This window comes from Macrobrachium rosenbergii, chromosome 51, assembly GCF_040412425.1.
Source record: "Macrobrachium rosenbergii isolate ZJJX-2024 chromosome 51, ASM4041242v1, whole genome shotgun sequence".
Taxonomy (NCBI): domain Eukaryota; kingdom Metazoa; phylum Arthropoda; class Malacostraca; order Decapoda; family Palaemonidae; genus Macrobrachium; species Macrobrachium rosenbergii.
In genome coordinates, this window is record NC_089791.1 from 36,585,015 (window position 1) to 36,601,559 (window position 16,545).

At 37.5% G+C, this 16,545-nt stretch overlaps 1 protein-coding gene across 26 annotated transcripts in view; it reads left to right on the top strand.

The window, feature by feature from the left end:
• The first annotated feature begins 327 nt into the window (after positions 1 to 327).
• The window catches only part of DCTN1-p150 (dynactin subunit 1), a 101,200-nt gene continuing 84,982 nt past the window's right edge, over positions 328 to 16,545 (top strand). For 4 of the 26 annotated variants that reach the window (XM_067095284.1, XM_067095280.1, XM_067095288.1 and 1 more), the window contains exons 1-5: positions 336 to 438; positions 3,804 to 3,871; positions 4,910 to 5,034; positions 10,232 to 10,374; positions 13,121 to 13,168. In XM_067095284.1, coding sequence (XP_066951385.1) covers positions 3,820 to 3,871; positions 4,910 to 5,034; positions 10,232 to 10,374; positions 13,121 to 13,168 — 368 coding nt within the window. In that variant the 5' untranslated portion in view covers positions 336 to 438; positions 3,804 to 3,819. Of the gene's footprint in view, positions 604 to 3,803; positions 3,872 to 4,909; positions 5,035 to 10,231; positions 10,375 to 13,120; positions 13,169 to 16,545 lie in introns of all 26 variants that reach the window. The other 22 variants (XM_067095282.1, XM_067095300.1, XM_067095293.1 and 19 more) reach the window with 11 other exon arrangements.

Below are 16,545 nucleotides of genomic sequence, written 5' to 3' on the forward strand. Positions count from 1 at the left end.
GATGCAACGCTCCTGAGCGAAAGGACTTTCTATAAAGATTCTTAGACCAGCTAAAAAGAACAAGTAGACGAAGGCTTAGGAAATTATCGCAAGCCACTTTTTTTAAAACATATGAAATATATGAAAATTCAAGTTTCCCTTCCTGTAGAATGAAAAGAACATTACCAATCTGACCCTTAAAAAAATCATACTACGACTGTTCTTTTCATTCATATCTAGTGCCATATTAGGTTATTAATTTACACTTTTCTTCTATGAATTTTTGACGCCAGTTTGAGGATATATAATAATCACTGATACTTTCAGCAGATTAAGGGTCGATTTTCTCAGAAATTGCGAAATTATTTAAAAGAGAACGTTGCTGATCACGACCCACCCAGACTCCGGACCCAGTAGCCGATGTGACTCAGTGTGACAACAATCGATTTGGCAGCTCAGGTAATTTCATTGTGTTGGTATTTCGGACTCGCAGCTGATGTGCGTTGTGGTGCATGGAAGTTCTGGAGTAAAATGTACAGTGAGATAATGACAATGATGTAATTCAGGCCGAAACAAGGTGACGTTTTAGGGCGGTAGGCTGACACGGACTGTAACCTTCGGCAGGTGTGTTTTGACAGTTCGTTGGTAGACCTCTACAAAAAAAAAAAAAAATATACCCTATGTGCCCGGTCACAGGACGGGACAACCATTCCTAATTTTTGTAGCCCACAACCATTACATTATTGATGGCTGCATAGTAATGCCAGGCTTACGAGCGAATGGGATCAGACTTTGTTTTCAGGCTAGCCTGTAACTGTGCAAGCTAGCCTACCCTTAGGGTATGCCTGAGCTAGGCTTGTTTACGAAGTTGGTGTAGACAGTTTAGTTCCGTAATAATAATAAGTCTATGACGCTTTATATCTTAGTCACATGCTTAGAACGTAGGCCTGCACTGGAAAAACTACAGAAGAGTTGGTAATCCTACAGTTTAGGGGTCCTAATTCACTGCTCCCTTGTGTGTGTTTAGGTTTTTTCTCATTTTCAATTTCTTCTTTCGACAGATCTGCAAACAAGTAATCCAATAGTTTAGGGGTCCTAATTCCTGCCCACCTTGTGTAACCTGTTTAGTGTGCCCGCATTTTTTCCCATTTTCAATTATTTCTTTTTTTGTTAGACAGATCTGCGCTTTTTATAATTTAGATCTGCAAACAGAAAAACAAAAATTTACTGAAAAATGCCTAGTAGCAGAGAAAAATATGCTTGTAAGGTAAGACAATACCAGCCCTCCATAACTAAAAAAATTGTATAAAGCTTTGTTTACCTTACGTTGGTAATAACCTTAGTGTCTCATTTTTGAAAAATTTTTGCGTGGTTTTTCATCAAAATCTGTGTTTGTGCAATGGCTGGCTGAGTCTTCCAAAAATTACCAGGTAGGAACCTGGCACGAGCTCTTGCTCTTCAGCAGCCAGTTTTTGGTAAATCTTAAAAAATGAGCAGTTTATCTAGTTACAGCAGCAGAGATTTACGATTTTCTCAAAATTCTGTGGGTCTGTGTCCCCTGAGACATGTTTTTTATTTATTTACATTCTCCCTTTATTCCCTTAAGAAGATAAACTACTCACTTTTTCATTGTTTTCCATGATTCAATAAATATTTGGTAAATATGTGTGCTGATCTTGACTTTACATAATGCAGTGGATTTGGATCCCCTAAACTGTAGGATTGCCAAATTAGTTTGGTAACAATGACATTTTATTTCTTAGTCACATACTTGGAGCACACATGGGCAAAAATACAGAGGAGTCGAGCACGTTAGGCCTATTTCTGTGGGTCGGCCCATGATTAAAAGCAAATCAAAGGTACTTCAGCAGGGATACACCCTTAACTAACCTTCCCTTAAACTAACCTATTGTAGGTGATGTCCCCTGACCTGACCAGCTGGCAGGCTTTGGACCCCCATGGACCCCCCTTAAATCTTGGGGAAAACTGAAGACTACTATCGCATCCATCCGGTTTGGTAACTATCAGTTTATATGCAAAATGGGCACCATATTTAGTACCAGCCCCATGGGAATGAATGTGAAAACATTAACAGAAGACTGTAAATATCATTAACTCAAACGGAAGACATAAACGTGCGAAAGCCAATAAATATTATGGTCGTCGACTGGCGGGAACAAGGCCACGTTGGTAGTCTTCAGTTTTACAAATCATGCTTAGCAGAACATGTGCACAACTTCACACATATTCTTATCTTATTCTTTTCTGACCATTTTTTATGGTGTAAACCACTGATTATGTTATTTCTTTTCCAAATATTTATGCTATAGTAATTATGGGAGGCTCCAGTGAGAAACATAATTTTTAGACAGGAGAAGATATGAGTGCAGTGTACCAGTCAGAGCTAGAAAGTACATTAATCACAAAATAATAATTAATGAAAATACTTCATTTATGCCTGATTACCTTGAAATGTAGCATGAATGGTTAGCCTTCAGGATTGCATCCTAACCAAACTTTACCCTTCCTAACATAACCAGACCTAGTGCTCTGCCTTGGGAGTCTTATGTAATTTTTTATTGTGATTTGGCATAAAACAAAATGAGAAGAAAGAGAATTCTTCCCGTCAACTAGTATGGTCTATTGTGATTATCGTGAGAGGCTTGGTTGTTAATATCAGTGTACCTTGCAGTACAGAAAGAGCCACAAAATTATTTATTAGCAGGTACAACCTCAAAAGGCCAACAAGTGTAATATAACAGTGTTATCAAGTGCTTGCTGCCCTAGATATAGGTGTTCGTTTTACCTCCCCATAAATTTTTTGCATAAAGTTTTTGATCAATTCCACATTTCAAATACAGTATAGTCTTTAGAAAATTATGGCATTTACATGTTTCTTCTAATATTTGATGTTATTTGTTCCAATTTGCATTAAAATTTATGGAAAACATGCAAAAAGTTCGATATGAAATATTGTTGATCCGAAACACATTTCAAGCTGTTGACTTGCAGCCGTGCTATTTACGTTTGGACATGTGAACACAGTTTTTCATTGTCTCTCTACTAGATAGCATTATTAACAAACATAACATACATTGAAGAGAGAAATTTAAATTATTAAATAAGCTTTCATCTGTATTACTAAGAATTTGCATGAAATAGAATGATGCTATTCAGATATGCTACATGCAACCAATCATTGTCAAGCTACCGCCCACTTTCAAGTGTATTTTTGCCAGATCTAGAAAATAGAATATAAGATTTGTATTTCATAGGAAGAATTAACAAGTACTTTGGCAATTTGTATTTTCCTTCATATAAGACATTTCGTTTTTATAACTAGGGAAATAATTATTACACAGTACTTTAATCATGACTACCTGGTCAAAAGTACAGTACAGTATTTTGAAAATATGTTAATGAAGCATATTTTTCATAAACATATCTAATGTACATTGAATTTACATGCCCCTCAAATAATGAAAAAATTAGTTACTTCACATTTTGTACCTGTGGAGGTATGTATATTAGGTGTATTCACAATTTCTATTGGGAAATTTGATAAAAGGAAGCAACTGAACAACAACATGGTAAGAAAGTTATTGTAAAAATTAGAAACTGCTTGGGTAATTTCACTGGGACATCTTGTTACCATTTTAGTTCAGAATTGTAGATTAAAAATAGCATGGTCAGTACCAACTTGCTTTATAAAGACAAAATTTACTGAGACTGGATATTTAGGGCATAGATATTGCAGTTTTTTTTTTTATTTTTTTACAAGAGACCAGTGTTTGAAAGTGTCTAAAATTTCTATATCTTTTTAGAGTATATGGTTGCACCATGGCAGAAAAGCCTCTCAAGATTGGTCAACGTGCTGAAGTGATTGGAAAAGGTAAGAAAGGCCCTACAAAGTGATTGGATTAGTTCCCTGCCAGCAGAGTTTGATAAGAATACAGTACAGGCAGTCACCGGTTATCGGTGGGGGTTCTGTTCTGACGGCGTGATGATAAGCGAAAATCACCAATAACTGAAAATTGATTTTCGGTGCTTATTGGCGCCGATAACCGGAGATGGGCACCTCTGTTGGGTATATATGTGCCAATACCCGATTACCGACGCCGATAAGCGGAAATTGCCACATATTGGTGCCAAAAATCGCTGATTTTTGTTGCTAGACAAGCCCCATAAAACCAGATCACCGATAACCGAGCCCACCGATAACTGGGGACTGCCTGTATAGTAGTAACCTCCGTTAGTTTGTCTTTTTGTCTGCCCACCACATGTACCTGAATATACTTCTGTGTGGTTTGAAGGGGTTTCAGTCAAAATTGTGACAAAGGTAGACCAACATGTGTAGGTGTGTTTCTGCCATTCCTACCATTGTACTGTACTGTATTCCCTTGATAATCTGCATAATTACTATCCAAAATTTACCATTACTGTATCCGCATTTCTCCCAAAAAACATGTGGATATACAATAATCTCTTGTTTATCTGGATTAATACATACATCCAAGTCCATGTTGGATTTTGGAAATTTTTTTGAGATGAAATGTACCCTCTATTATTTAGCTTTATCTGCAACTACTTTGCATGGGTTCGACAAGTGTTAAAATTGAAACAGTCATTAATGAATGCTCGCAGTGGTTATTCCCCCACCCTTTGTAGGGTGGGGGTAAGACAGCAAATGTTACGGTTGCTCATTCTACTCTTAATCTCTTAAGAGGGGAGGAGGGAGGGTTTCAGTGATAGAGGGTAAGTACCCAAAAAATTGATTTTATCATAAAAATCATTATTTTAGGATGTAATTTTTTTTTTTGCTGAACTGTTGCACATTCCAGTCATTTCAGAATTTGGTGTACAGTAGACTAGAGTTGATGTTTTTTAATGTGTGCTTTAATATACTGTATTAGCATTTTAATATTTTCAGATACATGTGGCACAGTTGCTTATATTGGAAATACACACTTCTCCCAGGGGAAATGGATTGGAGTGATACTAGATGAAAAGAAGGGCAAGAATAATGGAACAGTTCAAGGGAAGCCATACTTTCAGGTAGGTTTTTGAAAATATCTGTATACAGTTTCTTCAAGATCTAAAACTAAAATTATGCATTTGGTACTGTATGGATAGTGATGATGAACTTGTACTGAGAATGAAAGGAATGTTCCCCATCTGAGATCATGTAAGCTGTAAGCACATTAAACTTTTCCATGTCAAGTTAGGGATTTTCCAGCTTCATTATGTATTTGACAAAATTGGATGTAAGCTTTTTGATCAAACATTAGATAGTGTGCAACTTTATGTCATTCAAGTCACAGATTTTATTTTTATGCAAGTGTTTCCCTTGTTGGGGGAGGGTTAGATGATTTAGCTTTGTCAACTATCTTCTATCCTTTGACATAATTTTAGAGTCTTTCTGCTTTTATAATTGCCTAAAGCAAGATGGTCTTTCCAGTTTCTTGAAGAGGAAGTTCTATTTCTTTATCTTTTTTTGTTGTTGTTGTTGAAGAAACTGGCAGCCTTCATTTGATAAAGGTTTGATTTCATGTGGTATACCAGATTCTTCAATATGTTAATTTTACTTTTTATGTACAGTAGTGTTTTAAAATTCATAATGAATATTTTGTTTTGTTAAAATTCATAATGAATATTTTGTGTTTTGTAGAGGGAATGTAAGAAAGTAAGAAAATAGTTGATACATCACTTCATATTAAGGAGGGCCTTTACTGTATTATATTTGAATCACTTCAAATTAAGGAAAGCCCTTATTATATTTTGTTGTTTGTTATTTCTTTGTTAGAATTTTTGAAGCATACTAAAAATTGATCAGTCACAGTGTGGTGCAGATTAGTTGATATTTGCATGTAATAAGAAAAATACATTGGATTTTTAAAGATGCAAAACCATTGCATTTTATATAGGTGTATCTTTCAGCATGAGCTAAAAACTGGTTGAAACTTGGTATAAAGGTAGTTAACCAGGTGGTTCATAGGTGGAGTTGGGGGTGTGAGTGGGCGAGTATCCCTCACTCACCAATCATCCCAATCATTTTTCCTTCTGCCATGGTAGAATACAGATGTGCTGCACTCTTCTGTCCTTACTGCTGGTTGAAAGTTTGGAGTGTGGATGAGTATTTTGCTAACTGTCTTTCTTTTGTGTGTTGTTGTGTTCTTGTTAAGTGTTTATCAGTAGTATGGATAAAAAACATGAACAGTGTCATTGTGAGGGACATAGGGCTAGCTGCCCTTCCTGTTGCTGAATAACAACAGATCTCACTTTGTGCTTCTTGCTGGGGTAAGTCCTGTTCTAGAGCTTCTCCTTGCAAGGTATATATTGAATGAAATATGCTGCAGTGGATTAAGTTTGGGAAAAGAAAGAAAAAACGATGAAGGTGATCACTGGCTTCCTTGGGGTGAACTCTCCTCAGGGGGATGCCTCCAAATCCTCTAGTTCCTTCCTACTCTTCCATCTTCTGTTCCTCTTCCATCTGTAAGTACTGCTCTTTCTGAGTAGCATTAGGCCAAAGAAACCTGACCACGACCTTTTTCCAGAGGACTTAGGAACTTCTGAGGGATGTGCGCCTTCAGCAGCTGTGTTGTCCCCTGATGACTGACCTTAATTCTGACGTTCAAGTTGTTCACATGAAGACATCTTTTTTGGAGTACCTGTGGAAAATATGACATATTATGAATATTTTGGGTAGCCCATCTTTTGCACACTTCCTGTATAGCTTAGCAGAGGAAAAGAGGGCTTTAACATCCTCCGCAGAGGTAATTCTTGATGGGATGGTTCTACGGCTGTTTTGGCTTTGTCTGTTGCTGCAAAGGGAGGGGATCTTCCTATTGCAGTTGTTCTCCCAGTAGCAGATCCTCTGCTGTGTAAGACTTCATCAGTGGTTCTAGCCTCAAACAATCCTGCCACTGGGTAATGTAGCAGAGATGGGATAGAACCTTTGGTAGTCTGCGTCCATTGGGATGACTACTGTATGTCCTTCAAGGACTGTTAACCACTCCTATCTTGAAAACCTGTACTCATCCCAATGTGTCCTCCAGGATCTCGTAAGCTGTGATCCTGTTGGGGTAAGTCAAAGGGATGATGGAGAAGAATGCACTAGAAGTTGTGGAAGATGGGTCTTTGGGGTTTTATAGTTGTCTCCTCCTCCTTGAGAAGGTGGTTGGAGACTGATCATCACTCTCTTTCCTTAGGATTAGTTCATCCTTGAGACTCAATTCAAGATGGAAATGTAATGCTCTGTGTTGGATTCCATCAGAGAGGGCAACTTTACATGTTCTTTGGATATGAAGGATGTCTACTTTCAAGTACCGCTTCATAGTCTTCCAGGAGTTAACCCCACTGTCTGTACAGGACTATCAGCCAGTGCAAAGCTCTGTGTTTCAGGCTGCTGATGGCTGCATTTGCTCTGGAACAGAGAATTCCTTCTTGCATTTTATCATGAGCTTGAGATTTTCATAAACTATGAGTAGATCTCATACCCAAGGAGCAGGCAAAGTACCTGCTCATGCTCATACTTGGCAGCAATGTGTATTTTCCTCAGACTCTCGGGATGACAGTACAGTTCTTGTCTCAGCAGGAACAATCAGCTCAGCTTTGGCAGGTCATTTGTAGCCAACTGTTGTCTCTGTAGAAGCTCTTTCCAAACAGTTGTCTTTACTTCCACTTGCTTCACTGGTAACTGAAGCAGCACTGGTTGGCACCAAATGATCCTCCCTCCCCATCCATGCCTTTGAGAGGGGAGATCAGAGAGGATCTTGGTTGGTGGCTAGACATGAGGAACCTTATCTGCATATCAACATTCTCAAAATGCAAGAAGTGTTGCTAGCCCTGCAAGCATTCCAGGAATGTCTGATCCGTCACTTGGTAGTGTTGATGAGTAGTTTAGTGGCATATGTTAGCAAGCAGTGGGGACGTTTCCCCTACTTTGCCATTTTGCAAAGTGGATATTTGAGTTGGCTGTTCGTTATGCTGTTAAGCTGTCAGCCAGGTACATTCTGGGAAGGTAGAATGTGATGGCAGAGCAGCTCAATTGCCAGGGTCAAGCAGAGCAGGTGAATTGGTCCCTACACCCTCATATTGAGGAAAGGTCATTCAAGATTTAAAAAAACACCAGTGATCGACCTGTTCACCACAAAGCTAAACAGGAAAATCCTGATTTCCTCTCCCATTCCAGGTCCATGGGTGGTGACGAAAGGAGTCTTCCAGTATCACTCAGACAATATGGTTTTGTTTGTCTTTCTGTTTTTCTGACTGATTCACTGGGTGATTACCAAAGTCCTGATCACACAGGGTCTTAGGATGACCCTTGTGGTAACTCACTGGCTACATGCTGAGTGGTTTCCCAATCTGCTGACCCTCTTGGTGGAGGTGTTAAGAGGGATTCCTCCATGGTCCACTGTTTTTTGTCAGCCACTCATTCTTTGGTACCACCAGTTTTACATTCCCTCCTGCTACTCACGTAGAGGTCATCCAGCTGATCCTGTAAGAGGAGATTTTCTCATGGGACTGCAAATGAGATGCCCGTCTACCTCCGCCATTCCTCTGTGAACATTTACCAGTGAAGTGGCCGATCTTCTGTGGTTGGTGTCATAGAAGGGGTCTTTTTCTGTAGTAATATCAGAACATTTGTTCAGCAAATTACAGACCTTTTAGTATACCTTAGTTGGGTCAGGCTCCTCTTAGTTTATAGTAAAAGGCTGTTGCTCAGCCTTGAACCTGGTGTTTAGACTACAGGGTATGAATATCTCTCTGCCAGTGAAGTTATCCATGCTTATGAGGAGTGTTGAGTAGTCTGGTTTTCCTCTGAAACCTTGTCCTCCTTTGTGGAACAGACTTATTTTCTGCAGCTTAATGTAGATGCCATATGGTCCACAGGGGGTGTTCATGCCCAAGACTATCTTTCTACTAGCCTTAGGCTTGGGAAAGCATATTGGGGAGTTACATGGTTAGTCCTATCTAGTCCAGCTCTGGGAGGGTTAGGATCCCTCTTGTTCTCATTGGTTCCTGAGTTTGTGACAAAAACTCAGAACTTGTCAGTCCCCTACAAGAGATGTGGGTTTTTCGATCCCCTCCTGTCTGGGCTTCATTAGTGGTTCCCTGGATGAGATGAGTTTGCACATGATGCAAACCGTGAGGGACCGTGTTTTGTGGTGACCCAGACAAGCCATAAGGTTCTATCCTAAAAGGACCTCACCACATAGGTCATTGTTCTAGAACACCCTTTCTTTCAGGCTCCATGAAGTAATCAAGCTTACAACTTCTCAAGGGAGGACACACAAGTCATCTGGTTTGGGTGAAAGCTCACAAAGTCAGGGAAGTAGGCCAGTCCCTAGCCTCTTGGAAGAACATTTAGGTATTACAGATAATTAGGGCAGTGGTCTGGAAATGTCAGGCAACCTTCACTTCATTTTATTTTAAGGGATGTCACCTTCAAACCCCTTGGACATCTATTAGGGACATATGGTAGCTGCTCAAAAGGTAGTATAGCCACCCAAGCTCCATTCAAACAGATTGGTATTATGCTTGAGTACTTCACTAATGTAAGTCTGGGGATGGATGAATGATAGAGAGACTGGTCTTTCACTTCTTCCTCCCTACATACAACAGGAGTTCAGGCTAAGTACTTGCTGGGTTGGGCCACAATTGAGCATTCAGTTTTAGAGCTGTGTCTTTAAGATGCAAGTCTTTACTTTCACCTACAGGGGTTTCACTTGCTGCACCAAGGATTTCCTTTAATTGAGAGAGGCTCCAGATACTCCCACTCAGGCTGAGTGTCCATTGGCCTGTCATACATATGCCAAACTAAATAAGAGGTTTCATTAATCACCACTCCTCTGCTCATAGTCATAACCAGTACTGCGGCATTTCTTAGTGGGTTTTACACTTTCTGTCTACGACGTAAAAGGCAATGGTTTTTATTTCCATGGGAACAAATAACAAATTTTAAAAATGATTTGTATTTTTCATAGGTTTACAAACCAGAACCTTTTATCACATTACCTCCTCAACCACCAAACTTTGCTCCTGATGCAGAAGGAAAATGTGTTTGGTGATGGCAGGTGAGTGAGGGTTTTCCCCCACTTACCCCTTACCCACCATCTTTTTACCATGTTTCAACAATCAATTCCAGATTGTGCTGAGGAATACTCTTACATGTAAGGCTCTGGTTTGTATAAAAAGTACTTATACATTTATTATATTTTAATGCTTATCATTTGTTCTGCATTAATGACAGTGTGAAGATGGGTATGGGATTTTTGTACGGCAAAGTCAGCTTATCATTTTGGATGATGAAGAGGGAGATGATGGTTCCTCTGCTACAACTCCGTCAGCATCTTCCAATGCTACTACTCCTGCTGCAGAAAAACCTAAGTCAAGGTAAATATCTGTTTTGATAGAAGCCTAAGTTTAACAGGGGAAACTTCTTTTACCGTTGAGTATATTGTGGGTTTATTTTAAGTGGAAAGTTTTTAAATTGAATTTATTATTTACTGTTTTTGATTTAAGATTTTTATTAACACTTGATTTTTTATCTGTTTTGGATATTAACTGCTGTATATATGCAGTCAACTCTTGTTATCCTTGCATGCAAATTTTATCTTTAAGTGAAACTAAGGGAATAATATGTAGAAAATAAAGTGTTGGCTATTGAAAAGCTATGTGATAACGGTTCTTGGAAAATTAAAGTAGACATCATCCCACTGAAATGATACAGGCATTTCTTCTAGGTAGGAGTGTTGAATTGGATTTTTCACATTGGTTTGAAATTGTTTGGTATTTTTATATATATGCACAAAGTGAAAACTGACTGAAATTTTGAGTGATGTGTGTATGTTAAGACTTAGTTTGTAAAAATTTGCTTTAGTGTACTGAGTCTCAGAGAAGTTATTTTTCTGGTGTAGTACATCAGTTGTCATCCTTGGGAAACATTTGGATCTAGGTATGACTTACGGAGGCTGACTTGTTCAATAAATGAAGCATCAAATTTTTCTGAAAACAAAGCTAAAAATTATTTTTTGCTCCCACCACATTTGTGGCTTTCTAATGTTCCAAACACTACAAACTTTGCATAGCAGATAGATGATGTATGGTAATAGAATAAAGCATGCACTTCTAGACCCTCAGATACTCAACGATCATCTATTTCATTTCTCGTGTGTTCTTGAGTGGCAGTGTGAACTCATTAGGGTTAGGAGTAGGGAAATATGTGAATGATGGATTTGTATAAGATAATGAATTTGTTCCTGCAAGTTCCTATGGGAATACAAACCATTGCCTTTTATGCAGGAGTTTTCCTCAGCACAAGTTAGAATCAGTTGTTTAAACCTATTAACAAGGTAGTTAAGTGGTGGTAAGTGGGTGAGTGTGAGGGGACCTCCCCTCATCTGCTGTCATCAAGCAATTTTTCTTTTCACCCATTGGTCAAGTTAAGATGACTAACTGCACTCTGACTGACCGTCAAGTTGAAACTTCTTTCATCTTTGATGTTGTATGTATGGTGTGTGTGTTTTTTGTCCAACATGGGAATGAAAAGGAAAAGTGAACAAGGGAAGGTGTAAAGTTTGAAAGAAGGCATTTAGCAGCTTTATCTCCTTAGTGTTAGTGAACCAGATTGTTGTCATGCATTGGTGTTAGGAATGTGTTGGTTGGTCTCCTTCACAGGAGCATCATAAGAAGGCCAAAAGATATCCACTCATTTCTTCAAAGGAATTACTCCAGCTTTGATACTGCCAAATTTTTTTCAGCTCCTCACCTCCCAAACTAACTTCTGCTTTCACATGGGGTGTTATGTTTGTAAAGTTAGGCAACCAGCCCACTCTTTCCAATGGTGCTAACTCTGGCGTGTTTAGTGTCATCAGTGCCCCTCATGCCATGCACTATAGACATTACTTAGGGTCTTTGCAAAATCCCTTTGGCCCCTAGCTGCATCCCCTTTCATTCCTTTTGCTGTGCCTCCGTTCATATTCTCTTTCTTCCATCTTACTTTCCACGCACACTCTTAACAATCGTTTCATAGTGCAACTGCAAGATTTTCCTCCTGTTACACCTTTCAGACCTTTTACTGCCAATTTCCGTTTCAGCACTGAATGACTTTATGGGTCCCAGTGCTTGGTCTTTTGGCTTAAATTCTATATTCAGTTCTATTCTATTCTACAAACCAGAGCCTTTTATCTTAATCCCACTTCACCCACACAGCATAGTCCCTGATGCCCGATGAAAAAGTGCTTGATGATGGTAGAGATTAAGGAAGTGGGGCGGTTTCCTTCATTTACCCACCAACCACAGTTAACTACTACGTTATCGACTTTCAATGACTCATTCCAGCAGCTTTGAGAACTACTCCTATGTAAAACACTCTGGCTGTATACCTCAGAAAATTTATTGTCTAGAGCTTAACATTTATGGGTTTTACCAGGGAGTAGCCTATTCTGTTTCACTAAAAAATGTATGGCTTAAAATCTATGCAAATCCTGACCCCTTTGTCAAGGAATTAATGCCCCCAAAGGTGTATTTTTGATCCATCTGCTTTCCCAGTAGAGACAACTGGCATTTTACAAACATTCCTTGCTTTTTTGCTGTCAGGTTTTATAAGACTTTTTTTTTATTTTTATAAAATCCATAAAAAGTATTGTTTGAAAATTCCTTTTAAACATTTACAGACTGCTATGCATTGTTGTTTTGAAGATGTTATACATATGTAATGGAGAATGATATATTAAAAGATAAAGTTAACTTTAGTTTAAGGCATTGTGAGATCTGTCAAAACTTCTTTTCCAAATACAGTTGTGATAATGTTTGCGTGTTTGTGTATTATACTAACTTTGGCAGCAAGTAGGTTTTAAAGTTAATGGTTAACCTTTCTAATTTGTAAAGCCCTTCTGTTGATGATGATTGTTACCCTCTTATCCACATTATGCGTGATGTAACGGTAGAATATATTTCATTGAAAAGAAAAATATCAGGAAGTAATTAGTCTATGTTGTTCGATCTTAGATTTGCGAATGTTATTGTATGCGACTCTGCATTATACAAGAATGATGATACCTCATGATGTTTTTGGCCCCTTAGTTTTTTCCCCTCTAACATTCCCCCCCCCTCTTGTTCTTTGTACGCCGCCTGACAGTATACAACGGGCGGAGAGGAAGAACTCCAGGTTTGGGGGTCAGCACAGGTACCATCATAGTTCAATTTCCCACTGACCCCATAGTATTGCCTCCCAGTAATTTTTCATTATTAAGAATGCCGAAACGCTAGTTCTTTAGACTCCAGAGACTGTCATTTTACTCAATAGGGCCTTGTATTTGTTCCTAGGTAGAAATTTTTTTTGTCATAGTCATTTGAGTCCTGTGTCAAGAACAGTTATTTCAGTTTTAAATGTTAGATTTGAACTGAAATAGTTTTGTTTAAAGGTCAGTTATGTGGTTAGTGAATTCATTATGTTAATGAAGTACACATTTTTGCACAAACAAAATAATTGCTGTTAATCTTAATCCCACTTTTGGTAGAATGTAACAAAGTTACTGAACAAACTGTCAGAATATACAACATAGGCCATCTTTTTGTTGGTGGTAGTCATTTGTTTCATAGAGAGGAATTGTAGCTAAGTTGCTTTATTTGCAGATTCTTTACTAAGCTTTTCAAATATTGAGGTAGCATAGGTAATTATGTTTTTATTGTTCCATATAGACAAGTAAGCAGTCACTGTGACTATAGTTTTGTGTAAAATTTTTATATAGGGTTAAATTTTACTTGTTAAACTGTTTGAAAAGATACTCAGTTCATGTTTATGTTATTTGTTTCAACCCGTGCAAGAAAAATAGATCTGTTAAAGGGATTCTTTCCGTTACTTAGCTTCTTATTGTCCCCACCAGCATTCTCAGATTTACCTCTTAATTCCTTCTTGCATCATTCAGCTCTGCCTCTCCTCTGTCCTCTAGTGCAGCAAATCTTCAGAATACTCTTATTCACCCAGGACTGCATTCTCTTCAGACAGCATGCCTCTATTTGCATATTTTATTGAAAGGTCCATTTGCTCATTCACTTTTCTCTTTGCATTTACTTCCTTCAAGAGTAATGTATTCTCCCTGAAATCCTGGCTTCCCTTTTTCCTTATTCTTTTGTTATATATCTTCTTTTTCACCATCACTTTATTATTCATCCTGTCACCTGTCATACTCCTCACGCTATCCTCCAATCTGTCATGCAACTACACCTAAAATAACCAAATTTTTTCTATATTAAACTTTTCATTTTTTGCATCTTACCACTCATAATTTTTAAACATATCCCTCTTTTGTAAATCAACAAACCACCTGCTCACTCTGTAACCCCTTTTTGAATTTTACACTCTTCTCGTACACCTTGAGCTTGTGTCATTAACCCTAGCCTATTTTTCAGGGAAAATAATTATCACTGCCACTTAAACTGCTGAATTGTGTTCCCAAATACAGAAGAATTCCAAAAACTAGTTGCTTGGTGATACTATGCAAAGAAGGCTTACCAGCAGCATGGCAAAATCTCTGCACACATTGTGCTATTCACCCCTTTCTTGCATGCTACTTGCATCATTCCTGGATGTTGAGGCCTCTCTTGTGCAATACTTTTTTCACGCCAACTTTTAATTCTTTTGTAGGTCTTCCAGTTCTCCTTTTCAACACATCCAAATTGCATTTCTTTTCATCAATCTATTATCCTCCATTCTTTCCACATGACCAAGTTATCTCAAAACATTCCGCTCCCTCCTTTTATCTTTAACACTTTTTACCTCTCCTCTAGTATTTCTTCATATCTCTTCCTTTCAGTTCTTCCTATAGTGCAAATAATCCTTAAACAGTTTGTCTCTACAATTCCCATCTTTTTTTCATTTGCATTTAACCCCATCACTTCCACAGAGGAGGTTGGTTTAACAGTTCTTTCATACATTTCAAGCTTGGCTTCCATAGCTATTCTTAGTTTCCTCCCAGTTTGTTGCTTACAGCAGGGTACCTTTATTGCTTCACCTACTTTGAGACTCCCTCTTCTTTCACCCTATTCATACACAGAGTTTCTATTTTACCTCCCAATACTTATATGGAATCTGCTGCTGCCATTCTCTTATCAATACTAACATTCACTGCTCCATCTTCTTGGTTACTGTTTATCCCATAACCTTTTGATTACTTACCAGTCCATTGTGTTAACATAATAGTGTCTTTTTGCACTAGCAGTTTTTTTAGGAGTAATCAATATAAATTGAAGATTTTGTCAAAAGTATTTTTACTTTATTCTAATACTGTATTAATTTTTTTCACCAAAATGTTTCTTTTTTTAAATCACCTTATTTATCAATTTTGTCTTCAAGTTCCTCCCATATGATCCATGTTGAGAGGCTAGTTTGCAAACTCGATGCAACATTTCAACGTTGCTGGTGATGTTTGGTGTTAAGTTTGTGATAGGAGTTAAAGAATAATGAAAGTATCACTATTGAAATACATTTTGAGTTTATGTTGGTTTGGTTGTCTAGGCATAGTATAGTTTACAAACTAAAATAATTATTTTGCATTTGCATTATTAATAATACTGCCATTGGTTCTGCATGTTCTTAAAAAAAAGCATGTTTTATAATATTTTTATATGTATCTTAAAGAAAAAGATTTTTATATATATATATAATATAATATATATATATATATATATATATATATATATATATATATATATATATATATATATATATATATATATATATATATATATACATGATATATATATATATATATATGAAGTGTGTGTAATCTTTGAAGTTCTACTATTACTAGAAATTAAAATTTTAAAAGTAATTGGACAGCTAAGTAGGAAAAAACCAAAGTGACCGGATGGACAGTGGAAGGCAGAAAGAATGCAGCTGGCTAAAGAGATGTCAAAAACCATTAGTACCACTCAAGACACACTGTGGCTGGTAACCACCCAAGGGGTTTGCATGCTGCCAAACGTAATACAAAATACGTACTATTACATGCACTTTGAGTTTTATTGCATAATATATACTTGTGCAGTCAGTGAAATCAAAGAAATGACAACAAATGTAGTTTTGCTCCACATCCCAATGATCAACTGTTGGAGTACAAACTATTCACTTTCCTCCTTAAGAACCACTGTTAGTGCATCCAATGTACAGCAAGGCAAAATTGGCATTCTAATTTTTAAAAGTGAATTTAGCGTAAGTTGTATGTAATTTGTGTAGGGTAATTCATATTGATTGTTTATTTCTTCCATACATCAAAAACTCTTGTCATTCAGTGATTGCTGCTTGTCTATTCTGATACTCTTCTAGTTGTATTTCAGTCTGTTCTGATATTCGTATAATCATATTTCAGTAAATGACTTGATGGCTAGTGATGTAGTTCTAGCAAGAAGATAAAGTGAATAATAGTAGATCTTTTATTTAGAATTACCGTACCTTAGTAATCAGTAAATGTCAGATGCAGCACAGAACCTATTGTTTCATGATGATCGCAATTTATAGAATGAGATTACCACTACTAAAGCAATTTAATGTAGTCTGTATTA